General features: G+C 41.3%; 14 protein-coding genes across 14 annotated transcripts; 8 read left to right on the top strand and 6 right to left on the bottom strand.

Moving 5' to 3' along the window:
• Positions 1-46: 46 nt before the first annotated feature.
• TOT_030000165 (uncharacterized protein) lies at positions 47-2224 on the top strand (the record flags this gene model as incomplete). Its single annotated transcript, XM_009692910.1, has 11 exons — positions 47-285; positions 357-437; positions 468-547; positions 672-773; positions 1043-1082; positions 1121-1172; positions 1298-1353; positions 1429-1484; positions 1583-1639; positions 1728-1937; positions 1968-2224. 11 exons carry the CDS (start codon positions 47-49, stop codon positions 2222-2224), a joined length of 1230 nt encoding a protein of 409 aa, XP_009691205.1.
• A 545-nt stretch (positions 2225-2769) lies between these two features.
• Positions 2770-3332, top strand: TOT_030000164 (40S ribosomal protein S17; the record flags this gene model as incomplete). The annotated part of the gene is made up of 4 exons (XM_009692909.1): positions 2770-2772; positions 2807-2871; positions 2940-3036; positions 3105-3332. 4 exons carry the CDS (start codon positions 2770-2772, stop codon positions 3330-3332), a joined length of 393 nt encoding a protein of 130 aa, XP_009691204.1.
• An 80-nt stretch (positions 3333-3412) lies between these two features.
• TOT_030000163 (hypothetical protein) lies at positions 3413-4212 on the top strand (the record flags this gene model as incomplete). The annotated part of the gene is made up of 3 exons (XM_009692908.1): positions 3413-3468; positions 3654-3847; positions 4013-4212. 3 exons carry the CDS (start codon positions 3413-3415, stop codon positions 4210-4212), a joined length of 450 nt encoding a protein of 149 aa, XP_009691203.1.
• Positions 4213-4307: 95 nt separating this feature from the next.
• Positions 4308-5744, top strand: TOT_030000162 (conserved hypothetical protein; the record flags this gene model as incomplete). Its single annotated transcript, XM_009692907.1, has 1 exon — positions 4308-5744. One exon carries the CDS (start codon positions 4308-4310, stop codon positions 5742-5744), a length of 1437 nt encoding a protein of 478 aa, XP_009691202.1.
• Positions 5745-6378: 634 nt separating this feature from the next.
• On the bottom strand, positions 6379-7660 carry TOT_030000161 (protein farnesyltransferase subunit alpha; the record flags this gene model as incomplete). Its single annotated transcript, XM_009692906.1, has 5 exons — positions 6379-6751; positions 6845-6960; positions 7019-7062; positions 7130-7300; positions 7393-7660. 5 exons carry the CDS (start codon positions 7658-7660, stop codon positions 6379-6381), a joined length of 972 nt encoding a protein of 323 aa, XP_009691201.1.
• A 13-nt stretch (positions 7661-7673) lies between these two features.
• Positions 7674-8638, bottom strand: TOT_030000160 (conserved hypothetical protein; the record flags this gene model as incomplete). Its single annotated transcript, XM_009692905.1, is given in 3 exon segments — positions 7674-7999; positions 8069-8503; positions 8521-8638. 3 exon segments carry the CDS (start codon positions 8636-8638, stop codon positions 7674-7676), a joined length of 879 nt encoding a protein of 292 aa, XP_009691200.1.
• A 74-nt stretch (positions 8639-8712) lies between these two features.
• On the top strand, positions 8713-8814 carry TOT_030000159 (hypothetical protein; the record flags this gene model as incomplete). Its single annotated transcript, XM_009692904.1, has 1 exon — positions 8713-8814. The coding sequence occupies one exon, from the start codon at positions 8713-8715 to the stop codon at positions 8812-8814; it is 102 nt and encodes a 33-aa protein (XP_009691199.1).
• A 40-nt stretch (positions 8815-8854) lies between these two features.
• TOT_030000158 (uncharacterized protein) lies at positions 8855-11743 on the bottom strand (the record flags this gene model as incomplete). Its single annotated transcript, XM_009692903.1, has 7 exons — positions 8855-9162; positions 9409-9836; positions 10443-10602; positions 10683-11004; positions 11097-11209; positions 11275-11397; positions 11464-11743. The coding sequence occupies 7 exons, from the start codon at positions 11741-11743 to the stop codon at positions 8855-8857; spliced, it is 1734 nt and encodes a 577-aa protein (XP_009691198.1).
• A 60-nt stretch (positions 11744-11803) lies between these two features.
• Positions 11804-12055, top strand: TOT_030000157 (conserved hypothetical protein; the record flags this gene model as incomplete). Its single annotated transcript, XM_009692902.1, has 1 exon — positions 11804-12055. One exon carries the CDS (start codon positions 11804-11806, stop codon positions 12053-12055), a length of 252 nt encoding a protein of 83 aa, XP_009691197.1.
• Positions 12056-12187: 132 nt separating this feature from the next.
• Positions 12188-13993, bottom strand: TOT_030000156 (RabGDI protein; the record flags this gene model as incomplete). The annotated part of the gene is made up of 7 exons (XM_009692901.1): positions 12188-12294; positions 12404-12505; positions 12673-13247; positions 13339-13624; positions 13698-13790; positions 13851-13911; positions 13976-13993. The coding sequence occupies 7 exons, from the start codon at positions 13991-13993 to the stop codon at positions 12188-12190; spliced, it is 1242 nt and encodes a 413-aa protein (XP_009691196.1).
• Positions 13994-14924: 931 nt separating this feature from the next.
• TOT_030000155 (40S ribosomal protein S19) lies at positions 14925-15431 on the top strand (the record flags this gene model as incomplete). Its single annotated transcript, XM_009692900.1, has 1 exon — positions 14925-15431. One exon carries the CDS (start codon positions 14925-14927, stop codon positions 15429-15431), a length of 507 nt encoding a protein of 168 aa, XP_009691195.1.
• A 102-nt stretch (positions 15432-15533) lies between these two features.
• Positions 15534-15962, bottom strand: TOT_030000154 (40S ribosomal protein S12; the record flags this gene model as incomplete). The annotated part of the gene is made up of 1 exon (XM_009692899.1): positions 15534-15962. The coding sequence occupies one exon, from the start codon at positions 15960-15962 to the stop codon at positions 15534-15536; it is 429 nt and encodes a 142-aa protein (XP_009691194.1).
• A 247-nt stretch (positions 15963-16209) lies between these two features.
• Positions 16210-16865, top strand: TOT_030000153 (hypothetical protein; the record flags this gene model as incomplete). Its single annotated transcript, XM_009692898.1, has 3 exons — positions 16210-16379; positions 16601-16715; positions 16743-16865. 3 exons carry the CDS (start codon positions 16210-16212, stop codon positions 16863-16865), a joined length of 408 nt encoding a protein of 135 aa, XP_009691193.1.
• A 75-nt stretch (positions 16866-16940) lies between these two features.
• TOT_030000152 (eukaryotic translation initiation factor 5) lies at positions 16941-18065 on the bottom strand (the record flags this gene model as incomplete). The annotated part of the gene is made up of 1 exon (XM_009692897.1): positions 16941-18065. One exon carries the CDS (start codon positions 18063-18065, stop codon positions 16941-16943), a length of 1125 nt encoding a protein of 374 aa, XP_009691192.1.
• Between the last annotated feature and the right edge of the window lie 192 nt (positions 18066-18257).

Genomic DNA, 18257 nt, shown 5'->3' with positions numbered 1-18257 from the left:
TAACAGTGTTGATTATTTGTTTATCAACATTAATAGTATATTGAATATGGCTTACCGAAATAAAAGAAGACGGAAGTGTATTGAGAACCAAACCAAAAAAATTAAATTAAACGATACAAATAATGACGAATTTGATAGCAATGTTGTCATTGAAACTAATGACAAAAACACAGATAAGGCAGTACCAGATAAACTAGAAAAGGTTGAAAACAAACGAATTAAAACAAGGAGTAAAGATGGATTCGAGGAAGATAAAAAAATAATGACAGCAGAAGACCTTGATAAGTATGTACAGAGCACATAATAGTTAACACATAACTACCAAATGAATTATAAATGAATTGATTGATTTATAGCTATAAAAGAGTGGAGGAAAGAACGAAAGTTGTGATAAATAAGAGTAAAATTGCAACTTTTAGCGATCAAGGCCTATTCAAGTAACGAAAAATATTAATAAAGTTCTTTAGAAACACAGTCAAATCGAAAATAAACACAATGTACAATTACAAAAATGATGAATCGGAGACGAGAACATATATCTTGAAAAGTGAGTAAAACGTCTGTTAAATTTAGGGTTACCAGAATCATTGGAACAGGCCTATAGTAGCTATACAGTGGTAGTATTGGTGTGTACTAGTGTGCATTTGTTAACCGACTAATAATGCGAATAGGGTGGGAATTGTTGCCGGAGCCCCTCAAACAGTTAATAATAGATGAGGCGGAGGAATACTCAAAAGTGGACCAGACCATAAGTTACCAAAGTTTGACAGCAGGTAGGAGCCGTAAAAATGCTAAGCGACACATAATGAAATTGTTAGAGGAGGCCTTCAAGCTAGTATTCGATGACGACATCGGAACGATGGTGGGATTTGAGACTATTGGACACATAGCGCACTTGAACATCCCAAGCGAAAGACTGGCTATAAAGAAGCTGATAGGAAAAATCATACTTGACGTAAGATTTATAACCGCAGATACGCTCACACGTTTAGCCATTAAAAATATATGTCTAGTTTCTCATACAACTGTTATTAAATATAAGGGTGTGACAGTTTGTTTAGAAGCACAAACACATTAAAACGGTCATAAATAAAAGGTCGGAGTTGCAGAATCAATTTAGAACAATGGACATAGAACACCTAGCAGGAGAAAAGAACTATATAGCGAAGCTGGTAGGTTTATAGAACAATTAAGGTAAATAGCTACTAGTTAATGGCACGAGTGTAAATGCTGCCAGAAGTAACAATAGTACTGTTGACAGTAATAAGTACGATGTAAAGAATAAATTGGTGAGCAGATTGAAAACGGAATGAATTTTCAAATCGACTTTGCAAACGTGTATTGGAATTCAAGGTGATTATCCAAGTAGATTATTCTGATAGGCGCATACTGTAGTTTTATCTGTGACGTGGGTTATAGTTGAATCAGGTTAATCCAAGAGAGGAACAGAATAAGAAATTTGTTAGATTCGGACGATATACTTGGTATCAGTGGATGTTTGATATATTTTATAGCAATTGTGATAGTTAGGTAGTTAGAAAGATAGGTTTAAAGTAAAAAGGTAATCCTTAATAACACGTAGTTGATATGTTTGCGGGCGTCGGCCCTTTTGCTATCTATGCCGCCAAAAAGGGTTGCTGTGTGCTCGCCAACGACCTCAATCCAGTGGGTAAGTATTGGAGCAGTGGCGAACATAGTAATGCTGCGTCGCTATAACAATAATATAGGGGCCAAGTACATGGAGATCAACGCTAAGCTCAACAAAGTGCAAGACCTGGTAAAGGTGTTCAACAAGGACGCACGAGACTTCATATCGAAGGTAGTAAAGGAGAACAAGGTGCTGGACAAGACGGTGAAGAAGTTTGAAAAAATGGAGTTTAAGGGGGAAAAGGTGCATTTCATAATGAACCTGCCGAGAATAGCGCTGGAGTTCCTAGGTAACAGACCGACTGAATGAAATGATGCAGACGTGTTCGTGGGACTGGCGAGCAACATAAAGGATAATCCACTGAGAAGGTGCATGGTGCACTGCTACTGCTTCAGCGCCCAAAGGGAATACGAGGAGGAAATCGACGAGAGAATAACCGGAGCCCTGCGCATGAATCTGAAGAAGTACAAGATAACAAAGGTGAGGAACGTGGCGCCCAGCAAGCAGATGTACTGCGTGGAGTTCGAGTGCCCCGAGGAAATACTGAGGTTAAACAAGTACGGACTCGCGAAGTGAGGAAGAGCGAAGCGCAACAATTAATGTTTAATGTCGATTTAGTGGAGTGTATAGGGTAATTATTGCACATTTTTGATATAAATGAGTTTATTTGATTGATTGTAACTAGATTAATGAGTACAGTGTGAAAAAACGAGTATATATGGAATAAATTGGCAGTGGAAGGCTGGGAAAATAAAGTGTGTCTGAGTATAATATACTCAGAGACCACAAAAGGGAAATCAAATTGATTTAAATCAATACAAATATTTTATTAATTACAAAAGTGTTAATATTATGGACAACGTAAGCTGTTGCGTAACACATTGACCTTCCCCATCGGTACCGATTCGCCATGCCCCATGCTCAATTTTGAACATTACTGAAAATTCAAACATTCTGGTTGTTATTCTCAAACAAGCCTCTGATAAAAATATTTATAATGGTTTGTTGATTTGGTAATAAAAAATCAACATTCCTACGATAATAAGTAATCTGCAAAACATCGATTTCGCTGAAACGAATAAAGGTTTATCAACATTATACTGCTGATATAACAAGTAATAATGGTACGTTTGGATTCCACCATATTTAAACTTTTAGGGTCGCGTTAGAACAAAGACTGTAAAACGTGCCGCACGCCACATCGTAGAGAAGTACTACGGAAAGTAAGTTTTGAGCCATGTATATAGATAAACGAGCAGTTAAACGAATTTATGCTAATGCTAATCTTTAGACTTGGACTGGATTTCCAGTACAACAAAAAGGTGGCAGAGGAGGTTGCTCTAATTCCATCGAAACGTATGAGGAATAAAGTCGCAGGATTCATAACAGTAAGTCATAGTGAAGCTACATGAAAATATATAAAATAATGTAAGACCCAAATTAATGATTAATTCAGCACCTGATGAGGAGAATACAAAAGGGCCCAGTGAGGGGAATCTCACTCAAGCTGCAGGAGGAGGAAAGGGAGAGGAGGATGGACTTCATCCCAGAAAAGTCCGAGCTCGACGTGCCGGTGATCCAAGTAGATCAGGACACTGCAGATATGCTCAACTTCCTGAAGTTGAACCTCCCGAACATAAAGGTCATATCAGCGAACCCACACGATCACAGGGACAGACACTAATCTTTTTAATTCGCACCCATACATATTAAACAGTGTATATACGCCAATGTAGAATGTGTAATAAGTAAAATAAATGTCATATGAGAGCACGTGGTAGGAAAGGCGCGTTGGTTCGCAATAAAGTGGACGCAAGAGCGTAATATTTAACATCTTTGATCAAAATCTTTTAAATTTTGGGAAATATTGGTGTTGAGGGTTCAAAAAACGAATATATTCACATATGTATCACCTTTATCAAAGGGAAGATTCCGTGTGTAACACCACTTAACGCAGTGCGAAAGTCTTAATGGAAAGTAGGTTGATCTATCTTTAAAATTGTAGATCTGTTAAGATAAATGAATCCGAAGCCGGTATTGGTATTTATAAAGGTGAATTCGCGTATTTCAGGACACTGACAGGGTGTGTGTGTGGAACCACAGCAACCAAACAGCAAATTACATCGGAGGAAAAATTCAACGATAAAACAGGAATTTATATAGATAAAAATGGAAAATGGTCAGATCAATTACCATCTGGTTGAAAAGCCTCCAATTTTTGGTTTTAAATAAAATTTTAGACAGAATGCTATGTGATTCCTTAGGTGAGAGGTAGGTGTGTAGGCGGTCTACGATTGAATATTCAACAGCCTGAAAGCGTGAATCACAGTAAAATGACGGCAACAGCCTAACCATCAATGGAAGTTTGCTGGGTTCTTCTGGACCTTCGAGCAATTTGCCTTTATTTGCTATGGGGGTTACATCGCGGCTTGGATCAATCTGACTTAGTAGATGTAACACACAAAGCCGCAAAAAACACAATAAAATCTTTCAGAGCGATATATGAGCAATTTTTAAGTATCTTTTATCAGGGATTCCGTCCAGGGTCCTATTTATACATTTAATTTGTATTTTTTTTTACATATTCATCCTGTAGTTAGTACATCCTTGCATACACTTATTTGAACAGAAAGTCCCTTAAACTTTTTTATCAATGACCATGAGTCCAGGTACAACAACAACAAGATCAAATCATCAATATAAGCCTGACTCGGCTATTAAAAAGGCTGCCCTTTTCTTCGCGGGACTGTCACTGCTACTCACCATGAGGGTTGGATTGAATGGTGCTGCCTTTTGCTTAAAAAGATTCCAGCTGGACGAAAAACTATTTGGCATCTATGTGAGCAGGATATATTCTGCTATGGAACTGTTCTGCCTCATGTCAGTCACCATTGGTACCATCTATGTGCAAACTTATGAAAAATACTTTGAAAATATTTCCATTGGAGTGAGCATAGCCTTCTCATTCATTAACATCATTTTACTGTTGGTGTTCATTTCAGGAGGCAAGGATGGCCGTTTAACCGGTTTTTACTGGACCTTAATTGCTTCCGCTGTAATTTACGGTCAGAAACAAGTGTTCATTTTCCAGTTGGCAGGAGAAAGCCTTGTATATTATCTAGCAGCTATACCGCTTTCAGGGATTATGGTATCAACGTTCCAAGTGTTAACCTTAAAACTATTTGGAGATCGCAGACGCTTTAATACAGATCTACTTGTCGTTGGATTCCAAATTTGCCTATCGGTAGTCATAACATCAATCGCAGCCATATTATGGGCTCAGGTATTTGTAAAAGGTGAAAATAGTTTAGTAAATCAAAAAAACAATAGAGAAGCTAAGAAAAAACAAAAGGATATCGAAAATGGAAGTGTAGCCTCAAACGGTCAAACATACGGTAATGCCCACAATCAAGTTGGTATTTTGAAAGACCTTCCCGTGATATCACCCATGATTATGAGTATTATTGGCCTTGGAACCACCTTTGCCTTCTATCCCAGCATTGCGCCAGGCAAACTTGTTGACTTCAAGTACATTAACAACATCGATGTTATCATAATGATACTATCGTCGTTCCCAGCTGCACTTGTGGCAATAGTCTCGGAAGTTACAGACTATGGTGCGAATAAAGAATGGACTTCAACAAATGGGTTTTGGCACGCCTTTTTGTTTTTCCCGTTTGTTCAAGTTGTTTGTGAAATTTTGTTCATAAAAGTTCTCCATTTCCCCAAAAGTGAGACTGCAAAGATGTTCAAAAATCCCAGAGTAGCCGCATTCTTCTCTGTGCTTTTCTTTTTGTGCCACGCCACCTCAGTCGGTGTAGGCATGGCAGGTGTGTTCCCAAACTCGGGTCCAAAAACTACAACACTGAACCTGTTCTTGACCATGTGCACCATGAACATACTAAACTTCCTCAGCGGAGGGTACATGTTGGAGTATAACAAGTACGACAGGGCACACTGGCCCACAAGGGCCATGGGCAACTGCGCGGCGTTCAGATTTTGGCTCAAAAAGGGCGCAATCAACGGACTTGTGAACGTCAAAGCGGTGTTCACGAGGAACTTGAGACGCGACATTCTGGCTGCCGTTGCCACCTAATCCAACGCTAGCTGATCACTGAGTAAAACCTAATAAGCCGACTGCTTACCAACCCTTTATTCACTGAATCCAAAAGCCATATCGCAATTGTACTATAAATTTATTTGTCGCCGTATGGTCTGTTTTTATGCTTTATGTCAACTTTAGCCACAGATGAATGCAGGAGTCAATTACCGATCTTTAATGTTAGTCTATTCAAAGCCAACTACTACAGTTTCTTTAGTGAATTTTAGAGCCCAATTAAGGCTGTAATACCAACTGCAACCGTTAATGTTTAAGAATGTCAAGTACTAGACGTGCCGATGTGATACGCACATCCCGCTGTTTCTAGGAACACCATTCATGAATATGGTTGTGAAGACTTCAATGCACCTTCAACTGAAATTGACATTAGAACCAGTTAGTGTTGGTTTCGTAAAAACGAGAACGTATCGGATCCATGATTGTCAACTCTCTCGATACCTATATTCAACTGTTAAACTATGCTGACGCGACCTTTGCGCAGGGACTAATCGACTTAAGAAGCCGCAACAGCTGCACTGACTTCGGCTGTCTCCTTATTGACTGAATCAAACAGCTTGTGACTGGTCCACAACCTGACCATGGTAATGAGATGCGTGTAATTAAGCTTAAACTATAATGTACTGTGCTGACATTTGTATTTACTAGATATGCAATCTATGCTTTTGCACTTGCCCCTCATCGAGTCCAGCCATTCCGTGTCCACGTCATTCATGCACCTGCTGTGCTTCCTTTGTATGTGCGATGTCATTTCAATCAGGTATGAGCAGAGCGACTCGTTGTCCGGCCTCTCAACCAGCGACTGGAAGTCCTGTGCAAACTCCCCTAGCACGTACCCTAGGTCCAACTCTCCTTCGAAGTGCTTAATCAGGAAGTTCTTATAGTTCCATGCCGAGTTGTTGTACACGTCAGTTTTTACTAAAAAGTCCACGAATTCAAACTCTTCCGACCTATCCGTTGGCCCAAAGGTCTTTATCAGCCATGTTCTACATTATTCGTAAAATAGTTGAAATTGGCTTCTATTATAGATGCTGTTTTTAATTTACAAAAAATAGCTATAAATCAGTTTGTTTACTTACAGATATGCCCATGCCGACTGATTCTTTGGGGACGTCCCTATCTCCAGCTTTACAAACTCCAGTTCGTTGAATTTTGAGTTTGCGAGCTCACATATCTGCCTCCTGTGGTTCCAACTCTGAAATCAATCGATTATTTACAGCATTAAAGCAACTAATATATGGGTTTGAACGCACTTGATATGACTTTATTGACTCAGAAGTTATCCTCCTTGCGAATTCTATTCATTATTAGACATAGTTAACGGTGTGCAACCCCTAGCTACTTAGCACTTATTTAATATAAACCTAGCTCCTCTTCCAGATTTAAATCGAGCGTCTTAATGCATTCGAGACGGTAGTACCATGCCGTGTAGTTTGCTGGATTCAACTTAATCATCAGTTTTGACAAGTACAACCCCCTGGTACTGTACTCCTTGTTTTTGATCAACACGTTAAACAAAGAACTTATTCTCACAGCTACATTATGTGTTAATAATTTATCATTTGTCGATTGCGTTTCAATAAATAAGTGGCATTCACACTAGATTTAATCATCTATCTTCTGATACCTAGTAGCTCTCTTGTTAACTCAAATAACAAGTTATCTTTAGGCGTGTTCTCGACCTCCAGGTCACTCCAAACACTCTCGTCGTCCAGTAGAGACAGATCCAACTCAACTGGGTTGTATGGAAAGTTAAGCTTTTCACAAATAATCCTAGTACTCACACCTTCGCACTCATTTCTGAGTTTATCGCGAATACGAACGTCCTCTTCACTACCGTCGCTGGTGTCAGAGTAGTTAGAATCAAACGATCTATTTCTCGAATATGCACTCATTTTTCTAATTGCTTCAAATTTGTGGCCACTTGTGCTGGTGTATTCCTTTACTGTCCGGCCAAATCTTCTTCTGATCTGGGTGTTCTAGGAAGTGACTCTTGTACTTCTGCTTTATTTCACTTATCTTCTTCTTCCTGGTTACTTTATCCAGGTAATAGTTCCTCCTTCTTAAATATAATAAATCTACAAATCTGTTTCTACTCTTTAGCACTTCTGCAAGTGATGGGTCGTTTTTGATCAATAGCTTCAGGTTTCTGTTAAACGTATCCGCTCTATTCTCTTTGCTTGTGTGTAAACCATAAGAGTGGTTAAAATTTTCTTCTAATGGCTTTAGTGCGTCTGTATAAATATTTATTGGCCTGTATTTATGAAAATATAGAAATTAAATAACAAAATAATAAAAAATACATCTTGCAAACGGCACGTATTTGGGGTCCTCAAATTTTGAATTGAAATCGAAGTCTGGAGTAAAAGACAGGGGAGATTCTCTGAAGATCAAGTAATATAAGCAGAAGGTGTCCTGAATTGTAATGGAGTTTGAAAAGGTGTTGGAATCTACTGAATTTAAAAAGGACCGTATGGAATCCTTCTGTGAACTAAATTTAACCACAGTATTCCACAAGTTAATTATTGTAGGATCGTCTTCTCTTTTTTTGAATCTAGATATTTGCATGGCCAGGTAGTGGCGGAGCGTAAAATCCATGTGTAAATACTTGCTCGGCCAGTACCACCTGGTTCTACTGGGCCCCTGAAGTGGCTTTAGCCATTCTTCATCGCCAACGTAGTCTAAAAGTGATATTAATTGCTCGTCTAGGCTGATTTTCTTGTTCAGCCACTGTAATCCTATCAGTAACACTAACCTGACTTGGGTCCAAAAATTGACAATTTAGCTGAATTTATGGTCTTATTCCAGTAGCTTTTATAGCCCGTAGCGTCGCTAACCAATTTATCCAAGTTACTCAAGCGCAACCTGCCCATACAAGAAAATACATTATGCTCGCTGACAAACGTTGTAGTGTAAACACAAATACACACGTGACCGTTATATTAAAATGGAATATATATTAAAGCGCGAACTTGTGCCAATTGCGTCACGAGTTGTTTTGAAAAATGCCTTTACACTTAAGGATCCTAAACAGCTCCTTTTCCTATAAAAGCATTAGTACGCGTCGCCGCGTTTGCTGCACTGAGTCTTTAACCTACCAGATGCATCTGATCAGACTTCATCTGCTCCTGAGTCTCGTTGTACCGGTTGAGTTTCTCAGTAATCCTCTTTATCTTCAGTGATATGAGGTGCGGGAGCGCCTCCGAAAGCCTCTCCTGCTCCTTCTCCGCCAACTCGGCTGCTCGCGCAGCTGCGGCTCCCAGTGCCGCAGCTGCTGCGAGCTGAAGTGTGCTTCCGTCGACGAACTTGCGGGACCTTCCCTTGTTTTGCGCTTCGCCTTCTGTGCTCGTTCCATCGTCCAGGTCCGAGCTCCCTTCCGCGACCTCCCCTGTATCGACTGCCGAAATGCCATTCAGTGCTCCCGCGGATTCCACTACTTCGTTAACGTGGTTTATCTGCGTTCCTTCGTCCTCGAAGTTGTGGTTGCTAGCGTTTGAACTCGTGCTGTTGACCGAGTTGGCCACAGTGTTTCCGTCGTAGTTGTTCTGCAGCGTCCCGTTGTGCAAGTCTTTCACGCTGTTCATGTCTGTGTCGGCGTAGGTCAAGGAATCTTCAAGGGCGTTTCCGGGGCCGCTCTGCACACTGGCGTTGGTCGAATTGTCATTCGAGCAAGACTCCTGTATTTGCGTGGATTCCCCGTTCCCATTGATGCTATTTTTCGCCGATGCCTTGAGTATGATGTTGAATGCTGCTTTGGCTGCGTAGGATGCTACCACTGGACTCACCACACTTGCGCAAAACGACAGGAGCGTCACGATCGTATTCGGGCTGTCGAAGAAGGGGAACTGTGCGCCCAGGAGACTGGTCGTTGGCGGGTCCATGTATGTGGTCAACTTCAGCCTAGACGTGACCTCCTTCTCCAGGGGCGCGTTAATGAACTGGAACACGCACTCGTTCGGCGTCGAGTCCTCGCCCATGTGCTGTGCTACGCTCTGCCAGTCTGTTCCGTACTTCCTTATTGCTTCGTACAGGCGTTCAAAGTCTTCCGTCGTCCATGGCATCTTCACATTACTTCTGCCAAACCTGCTCATGTAGCCAATGTTGTTTAACTCGCCGTGTCTTCCTTGACTGCTGCTTATCGACTCATTGTTGTACCTAACTGCCTGTGTTTTTGGAGACTCGTTGTAGCTGTCGCCACAGTACGAATCATAATCGTCATTGGACCTCTGCGTTCCCTCGTATGAATGGTTACTTGTGCTTGGTGCCTCCGTGTTCTTTGGGTTCGAGGTCGATAGCGGCGTGCCGTACACAGTACTAACTCCATCTCCTCTGTCGTCCAGGTATGTGCTCAACTCTGTCAACCTGCTTTTAATCTTTTCCTTCGTCTCTGAGTTGCTGGCGTCGTCTATGTCACTACTGAACACGTTCGTTCCGTCCAAGCCATCGTTCTCCATGTTACCTACAGATTCTTCTTTATTGGAGCTGGTTATAAATTCTTCTAAGTCACTGTCGTAGTCCATCTTCTCGGTTTGTTGCTTTGTGCCTAGTATACTAGTTTTAATCATATTTTTTCCATAACTCTCGTCAAACACCTCGTTGTTAAAACCGTATCTCGATTTCATCCCCTGGGTATTTAAGATCTCGTTTGTCCTATTCTCCGAGTCCTGTTCCTTAAACATGTTCCTGTTTTGTTCAAATAGTTTCGAGATCGTCTCTGACAGTCTCGGCGTCAGGTCTATTCTGACGAAGCTGTCTTTGCTCAGCGTTATCGGATAGTTTGAGTTGCCGTAACACAGGCTGCACCAAAGTCCACGGCTCCTTACCGAATTGTTTACCTCTGCATTTATGTTAACACATCTATTGAAATATAACGTAAACCTGGCATACAACACTGTAGCTATCAGCAAACAGTCTTACCTCCGAGTGAATCTGGCCCTAGTATGTAGTACGAGGTTTTACATGGGTTGCTACATCCTGAGCACCGTGGGTAGTTAACATCCATTCCGTGGTGACCAGAGTGTAACTCTGACGAGTACCTCACGACATCCTCGATTGAATCGAAGTCGAAGCTCTTTTTCGTGCAGCTGCTATAATTCGTCGAATCGTTGTAGCTGAGACTGTTGTAGTACGTGTTCACGTTCGCTTCTGTTGAGTCCTTATCGAGTATTTGATTAAAGTTCAGCTTAACTCTCCTTTTGTGTATGTTGGACTGATTGCCCTTGAGGTCAACCATTTGCTCCTATGTTATTTATTAACCGGTTAAATACTGGTTTCATAATTTATAGATATGTTTTAAAAATCTAGTTATGTTTCAAGTATCGTTTCACGAACGTTAAGCCTCTTATTAAATATTTTCTCTCCGAAGTTATTCGTGGCTTGGTAGTTTATGATTCCCCAGTAATTCAGCAGGGAGTGGACCTTCATAACAATTGACGCGTCCATGCCTATGTAATTTGTGAACTACCAGCAAGACTGGAGTTAATTATTGTTAATTAAGTCTTGGTGTTACCTAGTCTCCTTATACAGTCGGTTACTGTCAAGAGCCTGGTGGGCTCGACTCTGTACAGCTCCACTATCTTGTTCCGAACCTTTTTGTACACTTCGTGGAGAGCGTCCTTGTCATGTCCGTAGCCTAGGGGTACATTAGTTACCAATTCCGGTTTATAACATATATAAAACTGAGTGTTAAGGAACAAACCGATGAAAATGTTGTCGGCGCACTCTTCCTCGATATAATTGATGGAATCTATGTCGAACCACTGTGTATAGTCCGGAAGCTCGTACTCAACGTGCTTTTTAGGCTTAACCTTTGGCGTTTTAATGCCCGGGTTCGGCTCTTCTTCCAGCTGATCGAACCTCCTACATATATCACTTCCTCTCTGAACATTAGATGACTTAATGGTCTGTGCTATGCAAACCTTTAATCTATTTATTTTCTCAGACAGTGAATCTTCACTTGTCTGCCTAGTTTTAACCATTATGAAATAAATACATTTGAGAAGTGGATAGTGTATGTATGTGAGTATTAGAGAAAAATTATGAAGAACTGGGGAAGGCGCGTTCCAACAAACGTGGCACCAATAGTTTACAAATTACTCGTAGATCGTTTCCTAAAATGTCAATTTTTGTTTTCGCTTCTCTTACGTCCACTTTTGACAAGTCGTATTCGGTTCCCGTCATTTCCTTCCACCTACACAGAATTGGATATTTCAGCTGCAACAAACAGTTTCAACACGTCATTTGAGGCCGATTCGAAGTGCGAAGTCGCGTCGTACGACTCAGTAATGTAAATCTAAAATGTTTATATCAACACATTTCATTGAGCTGTCCCACCAGCTCCCATAGACTACTTAAGTGTGCTGCATAGACGGTTGCATGTTTGCACCTAAGATAATTACGCTATCTCATGGAAATAGCGTGTGTCATCCACTTACGTTATCGTTCGACTTTGACGTTGGGACGTAAACGTCAGAAATGTTCACAAAGTGGTCGTCCACTGCCCCGATCAAGTTAACTGCCGGCCTTATTTCTGTAAAATAATTAATCACCTCTTCATCAGAAACTCAAATATGAGCCCTTTTAATATATTTAAATGCGTCGGTGGGTTTATTTAGGGTGTAATTACGACGAATTCTTACCTGATATTGGATCATTCGTTTCAACCGTCGTCGATATTATACAAACGTACTTGCCCTTACTTGTAACTCCGTGGGAATGCGACACCAGAGTCACATATAGATCTACGTAACATTTGTAACAGTCACATCTATTTAATAGGCTACTACGGATAAAATAGTTTATAAGTAGAATAAATTGTTGGCAACCAGCCGTAACTACTACGTCCCGGCGACTATCTATATTTCTATAATTACTTAGCATCAGACTAGCTGGACAGATGGCCACGTACCATGCTTTCGTTTTAGTTGTTTTTGTGGTATTATAATTTGACATGACGATGAATTATTCGTATCAGGAATTGGGTGGCTGAGGATGCAAATGCACCTTATCACCTTGCCTATGCTTCTAACCTTGTGTGGAGCAAGCTCCAGCGCGTAGGTGGGATCGCAAATCACCATTGAGCACCTGGCGACCTCGCCTTCGGCCGTTACGACGCCGCACACCTTTCCTGAGGCGTCAAACTCGAACGATTTAACTGGCTTGTTCAGCATGAAGGTGCCCCTGTTGATTGCGCACTTCCGGCTAAAGGCCTCCGGAATCCCGCCGAGGCCGTACACTGGATAGATGAACGGGGAGGAGCCGAAGCGCATCAGCGATTCCATATACAACTTCATCTTTCTTATCGGCTCCACTGCTGGCAGTCTCAGGTAGTCGTCGTTGGTGTACAAGGCAACGGCGTGGCCGAGGAAGTCGATCGTTCCTTCTTCCAGTGAGTATCGGTCATAGTAAACTGAAATCGACTCTCTATAAGGGTCGTGGGACTTCCACGTGTTTCTGTCGCTTTCGTCGAAGTTGAATATAAACCTGAACGTTGAATTATTCTAATCAGATGTAACCACTACTTAGTCGATTAAGATGTTAAGTAGCTAGAGAGAACAATTTCATCTCAACGAACTTGTAGAAGTTGTGGCATCTAGTTTTCTCCAGAAATCCCAGTAGATTCGACGACAGCGCCTCCTTGTCGGTGGCTGGCACCTTGTGTATGAACTTTTCGCTGTACAGGAGGCTCCCCTTCTGGTGCTGGTAGACGTAGCTTCCGTCCAGCACCTGCCAGTCCAGGTACTGGGAGGTCTCTGTTGCTCTTAATATCTTTACCAGTTTACCACCTGCCATGACGAACTTGGGAATTAAATCTACGTTCCAGTCCCTGTTCACACCAAACGATTCTGGTGGAGGGGTGCCTTCGAATTTATAAAATTCGTGCATAAAATTGATATGTGTACTTAATCTGATATAAATAATACATAATTGTACCTCTCTTGAAATATTTGTATAAGTTTGTTAGATTCAAAGAGGCTGATTCGCCTCCATAGTAGGAATTACGATCCATCACAAGTACTTTTTTACCTACAATTGTTATTAATCACGTAAGTGTATAGTTTTTGAAATCAATGGGTAATTATTTACCATTTTGGGAAAGTAAACCGCTGAGAATACTCTCCTTTAATCCGGTACCAAGTACAACAACCTAATAGAAAAATTAGTGTTTAAAATGTAAATTTGTATTAAATAAGTGTGTTAGATAAACTTACATCATATATTTCATCCATTTTGGTATGAAATTTGTGAAAATTATATTAAAGAAACGGTATAGAAATTAAATAATTAAGTCGAAAGTAAATATAAATTAACACTGTGTAATTATAAAACCATAAAACAGAATCAACTAAGTTCAAAGAAAATTAAACTGTAGGTTAATAAAGGTGGAAATATTAAAGTGACTTGTTTAATACACATAAGAGGCAAAAAATAATAGTGTTGTTGTAAATTTTAAAGAAACTAAAATTTTTAAGTTATATAAAAATTAAATAAAAATTAAAACGTTTGTGGTCTATATTGTTTACTAAATGTTAAATAAATGTGTATATTATTCATTAGTTAAGTAATGGTTCAAATTTTATAAATATGTCGTACATATTTTGTGTACATGATCAATTTAATGTGTACAAAACTGATGTAAGCACATGAAGAATAAATATTGATTAAAATAATGATGGTTAAGGTATAGAATTGTGTAAAAGCCATATATATTGTAAACATATAATAATGGAAGATTTAAGCACAAAACAATATATCGTAATTAGATTGTTATTTTGTTTGTTGAAACTTATTCAGTGTTTAATTAATAGGACAAAATAAGTAGGTGCCAATCCTTCCCCATTATGGTGAGGTGTTAATTTACAAAATATCTTTTACCATAAAATATTTTCACAAGGTATACAATCTTCTTAATTTTTTATTTAATTTATAAGGTTTGTTTATATTTGGTATTTCACACTTATGCCTATTTAATGTATTGTTAAAGACACTATTAATATATTCTTATTATTTACGCCTTCATTTATGCAATTCCACCTGTTTGATTTGTTCATATTTAAAGAAGGCTCTATTATTTGTGTTTACTTATAGATATTTGCTAGGTTTTGCTATTTTATTGTTCAATTCACATAATGATTAGCTGATAATTTTTATAGGTAAAAAATGGAGACAGTTGACCTATCTAAATATAAAGTCAAAAGAGCGGACAGAGTAGTTCCCTACAGAAGGTTGAATACTTCCCTCAAGGATTGTAATCCGGATCTGTTTATCACGGCCTTCGCAGAACACATGAAACTAAAGGGATACCTCGAGTGCCCAAAATGGCTGGATTATGCAAAGACTAGCGTCGCAAAGGAGCTATCTCCACAGAATCCAAACTGGTTCTACATACGTGCGGCCGCCGTGCTCCGCCACCTCTATTTTCACCCTGATTCTGGGGTTGACAGATTAAGAAAGGCCTACAGCTCAAGAAAGAGGAACGGGTCGGCCCCAAACCACACCTGCCGAGCTTCAGGCAAGATTCTGAGGTCGATCGTGCAGCAACTCGAGTCGATAGGCTTCCTGGAACAGGACCTGAAGAAGAAGGGAAGAAGGTTGTCGAGGAAGGGATGCAACACAGTCAACGCATTCGCACGCCAACTGACGAAGGAAGTGGCGTCCAGAAGATAATCTCCTTAAGTGTACCATACGTAAATAAGTAAACGAGTGTATGCGAGTGTCTATAGCATGTGTAAGGAGTGACTAGAGATGTAAGAGTGTAAGTAAAGTAAATTAATTCTTGAGCGTAGAAATGTGCTTCTGAAGAAAAACGAGAGCCTCTGACTCCTCGCCAAAATCCTTTACCGCAACACTCGTGGCGCCGACAATCTTGCGAGGTTTGCCCTCAATGTCGTACTTGCAGAGGCCGGACCACTGACCCAAAGTTTTAGAGTCAACGTCAGTCTCAATCAAAGGAATAGAGTGCTCTTTGCAGAGAGACTGAACCAACTTAACGTAAGCAGGCTCAGAGCACTCTTTAGATAAAAAACAAACCTGAGCAGTCTTAGAGTCGAGCGATTTTGTAACCTCGTGAAGGCCCCGGACCAAACCACCATGTGAGAGAGAAAACATCAAAACCTTCTGAATAGCAGTAGATAAATCTGTGACCCGATCTTCATGGTCGACATAGCTCATGACCTCTGGGGATCCGTCTTCAGTCATTGTGATATAATTACAATATTGGAAAAGCCAAAATTACTTGTAAAAGGTCGCGACGTTGTAAACCTGAAGGCCGCGACGGGTGGGAAAGTAAACCGACAATCAAAATTGAAACTTGCAAGATGACCGATTTTAAGATTAAATAAGAATCTTAAATTTAAGTTGAGCCAAAACAGGGTGTTGTTAATTTAAAACCCGTACGTGGAATGCGGTGAATCGATGAAAAACAATTATGAAATAAAAAGTGAGGATGTTCGGCCGGAAAGTGGAACCTTACTTATGGAGAGAATGGGGCGGTTACACCCTCTGCTACACAGAGGCGCATCTCCGTTTGCTTTTGTCCATTAGAGTGAATTACAGTAGTATTTGCTTATTTTTTCTTGATTCCACCCTCAACACGGGTTATGGTTTTCTTTTCAGGTCACACATTGGTCAGAAGCCTTAGACATGAGATTCTATTGATATTTTCCATTATTTACTGCATAGAATATTTTTTATGCCCTAATTGCTCTTTATACATTTTCATTCTTCCTTATATTTATTCAAATGCTTTATATTGCTCCTTAGATTGGCCCTTTTTTTGCATAATAAGCATATCACAAACCGTCCACCCTGAACACGCCATACACTACATGATTAAGTACCTACGCTTCTCACCCGGCCTTTCCGATACACGCACGTTGTATACTAGCTAAGTGTGCACTAAATAGTGGACGTAAGCAAAGTAGGAATCAAATTCAAGCCCTAAAACTGACAGTAATCAGATCACAAATATGAACGTAGAAATCAAGAATAGCAAAATTGATCAGAGCCTTGGGGTGCGTGCTGAACGTCCTCCATCACGCACCAGTCACCATTAGCAAACTCGACAAAAAATCGATATTGAACCGTCGGCACGTGGATTAAATTAATAAAAATGGGAACAAAAGGGTGATGGAAGCCCAAGAGGGAGTGCTGGCATTGTAGCTGAGGCCGCGGCGCCTAGTCGTCCTCCTGAAGCCACTCGATGAAGGGGGCGATGGTCTCCTTGGCACGCAGGAAGATGCTGTTCAGGTTGCCGGTGTGCCTGGTGGCCTTGTTGTAGTAGCGGATGAAGTCGCTGCCCTCGAGGATGTCGTTGGAGTAGAGCGCCTGCGAGTAGTAGGGGAAGTTGTTAATCTCGCTCGGGTTCGCCTGGAAGATGAAGTACTCGAGCGCGCAGATCTTCTCCTTGGGCGTCATCGAGTACGAGGTGGCGGCCTTGACGAGCTCAATCTTCTCCTTGAATAGGTCGACTGAGAGCGGCTCGTCCTGCTTGAAGATGGCCGAGAGCGCGATGAAGAACCTGCTGACGTTGTCGAAGCCCTGCGAGAGCTGGAGCATGTGCAGCTCCTCCGAGAAGTCCTCGCAGGAGCGCTCGCCCTTCTCCAGGTAGCACCGCAGCCTGTTGACGATGTCGAAGAGCTCCGGGCTCTCGACGCTGAGGTCATCCTCGCGTTCCTTAGCCTCGGAGTCGTGGTGGGACCTGCTGGACCTATCTGCCTTCTCAGTCTTGTCGACCTTGTCTCCCTTCTCGGTCCTCTTCTTGACCTTCTCAGCCTTGGTCCCGTTTAGCTTGTCGGACTTGGCGGCGCCGTTCATCTTGTCCTTGTTGAGACTCGAGCCCTCCTTCTGCATCTTGGAAGGGCTGCTTATCGGGTTCTTGATCATGTAGCTGGCCGCCTTGTGCGTCATGTCCAGGACCCCCTTGTGGCCGCAGGCGTTGCAGGACGAGTGGAGCTCCCCGCGCTTCACGAGCACCTCGATCTCGGGCAGCTGGCAGTTCTGGCACAGCACGTACAGCTCAATGAACTTGTCGAGGACTGCCGCGAGGGAGCTGTCCGTGTGCGCCCCGTTTATGAGCGCCTTCTCCTCGGCCTCCTCGAACTTCGACATTGCGCCCAGCTCGCAGCCGAAAAACTTCGTCGCGTAGGTCGGGGGCCTCTTGAGCGCCCTCGCAATGTCCCCCATGTTAGAAATGTTAGTCTTGGTGCCGTTGCCCCTGCCCTCGATCCTCGACTGGATCCTGGGCATCTTGTAGCGGTAGTTCGGGTCGTCCCGGTATCGCGGAATGTTCACATAAGCCATTTTTATTAATTTAACGGTGAAAAGTTGTTTGGTCAACCAGCTTAAACTTCTTTGTGAGTTTATTTAATCACTAATCCGTACTTATTGTAAAATCAATTTGTGCTAATCAATCTTTAAAATCAATATTTGCTGTTCGTTGGTTACTTATTGCAGTTTTACACTAAATCCATTAGTAGAGTTGTTGGTGGTAGT

The sequence above is a fragment of the Theileria orientalis genome, chromosome 3 (assembly GCF_000740895.1).
Source record: "Theileria orientalis strain Shintoku DNA, chromosome 3, complete genome".
NCBI classification, from domain to species: domain Eukaryota; phylum Apicomplexa; class Aconoidasida; order Piroplasmida; family Theileriidae; genus Theileria; species Theileria orientalis.
This window is presented reverse-complemented; position numbering and strand designations above follow the sequence as displayed.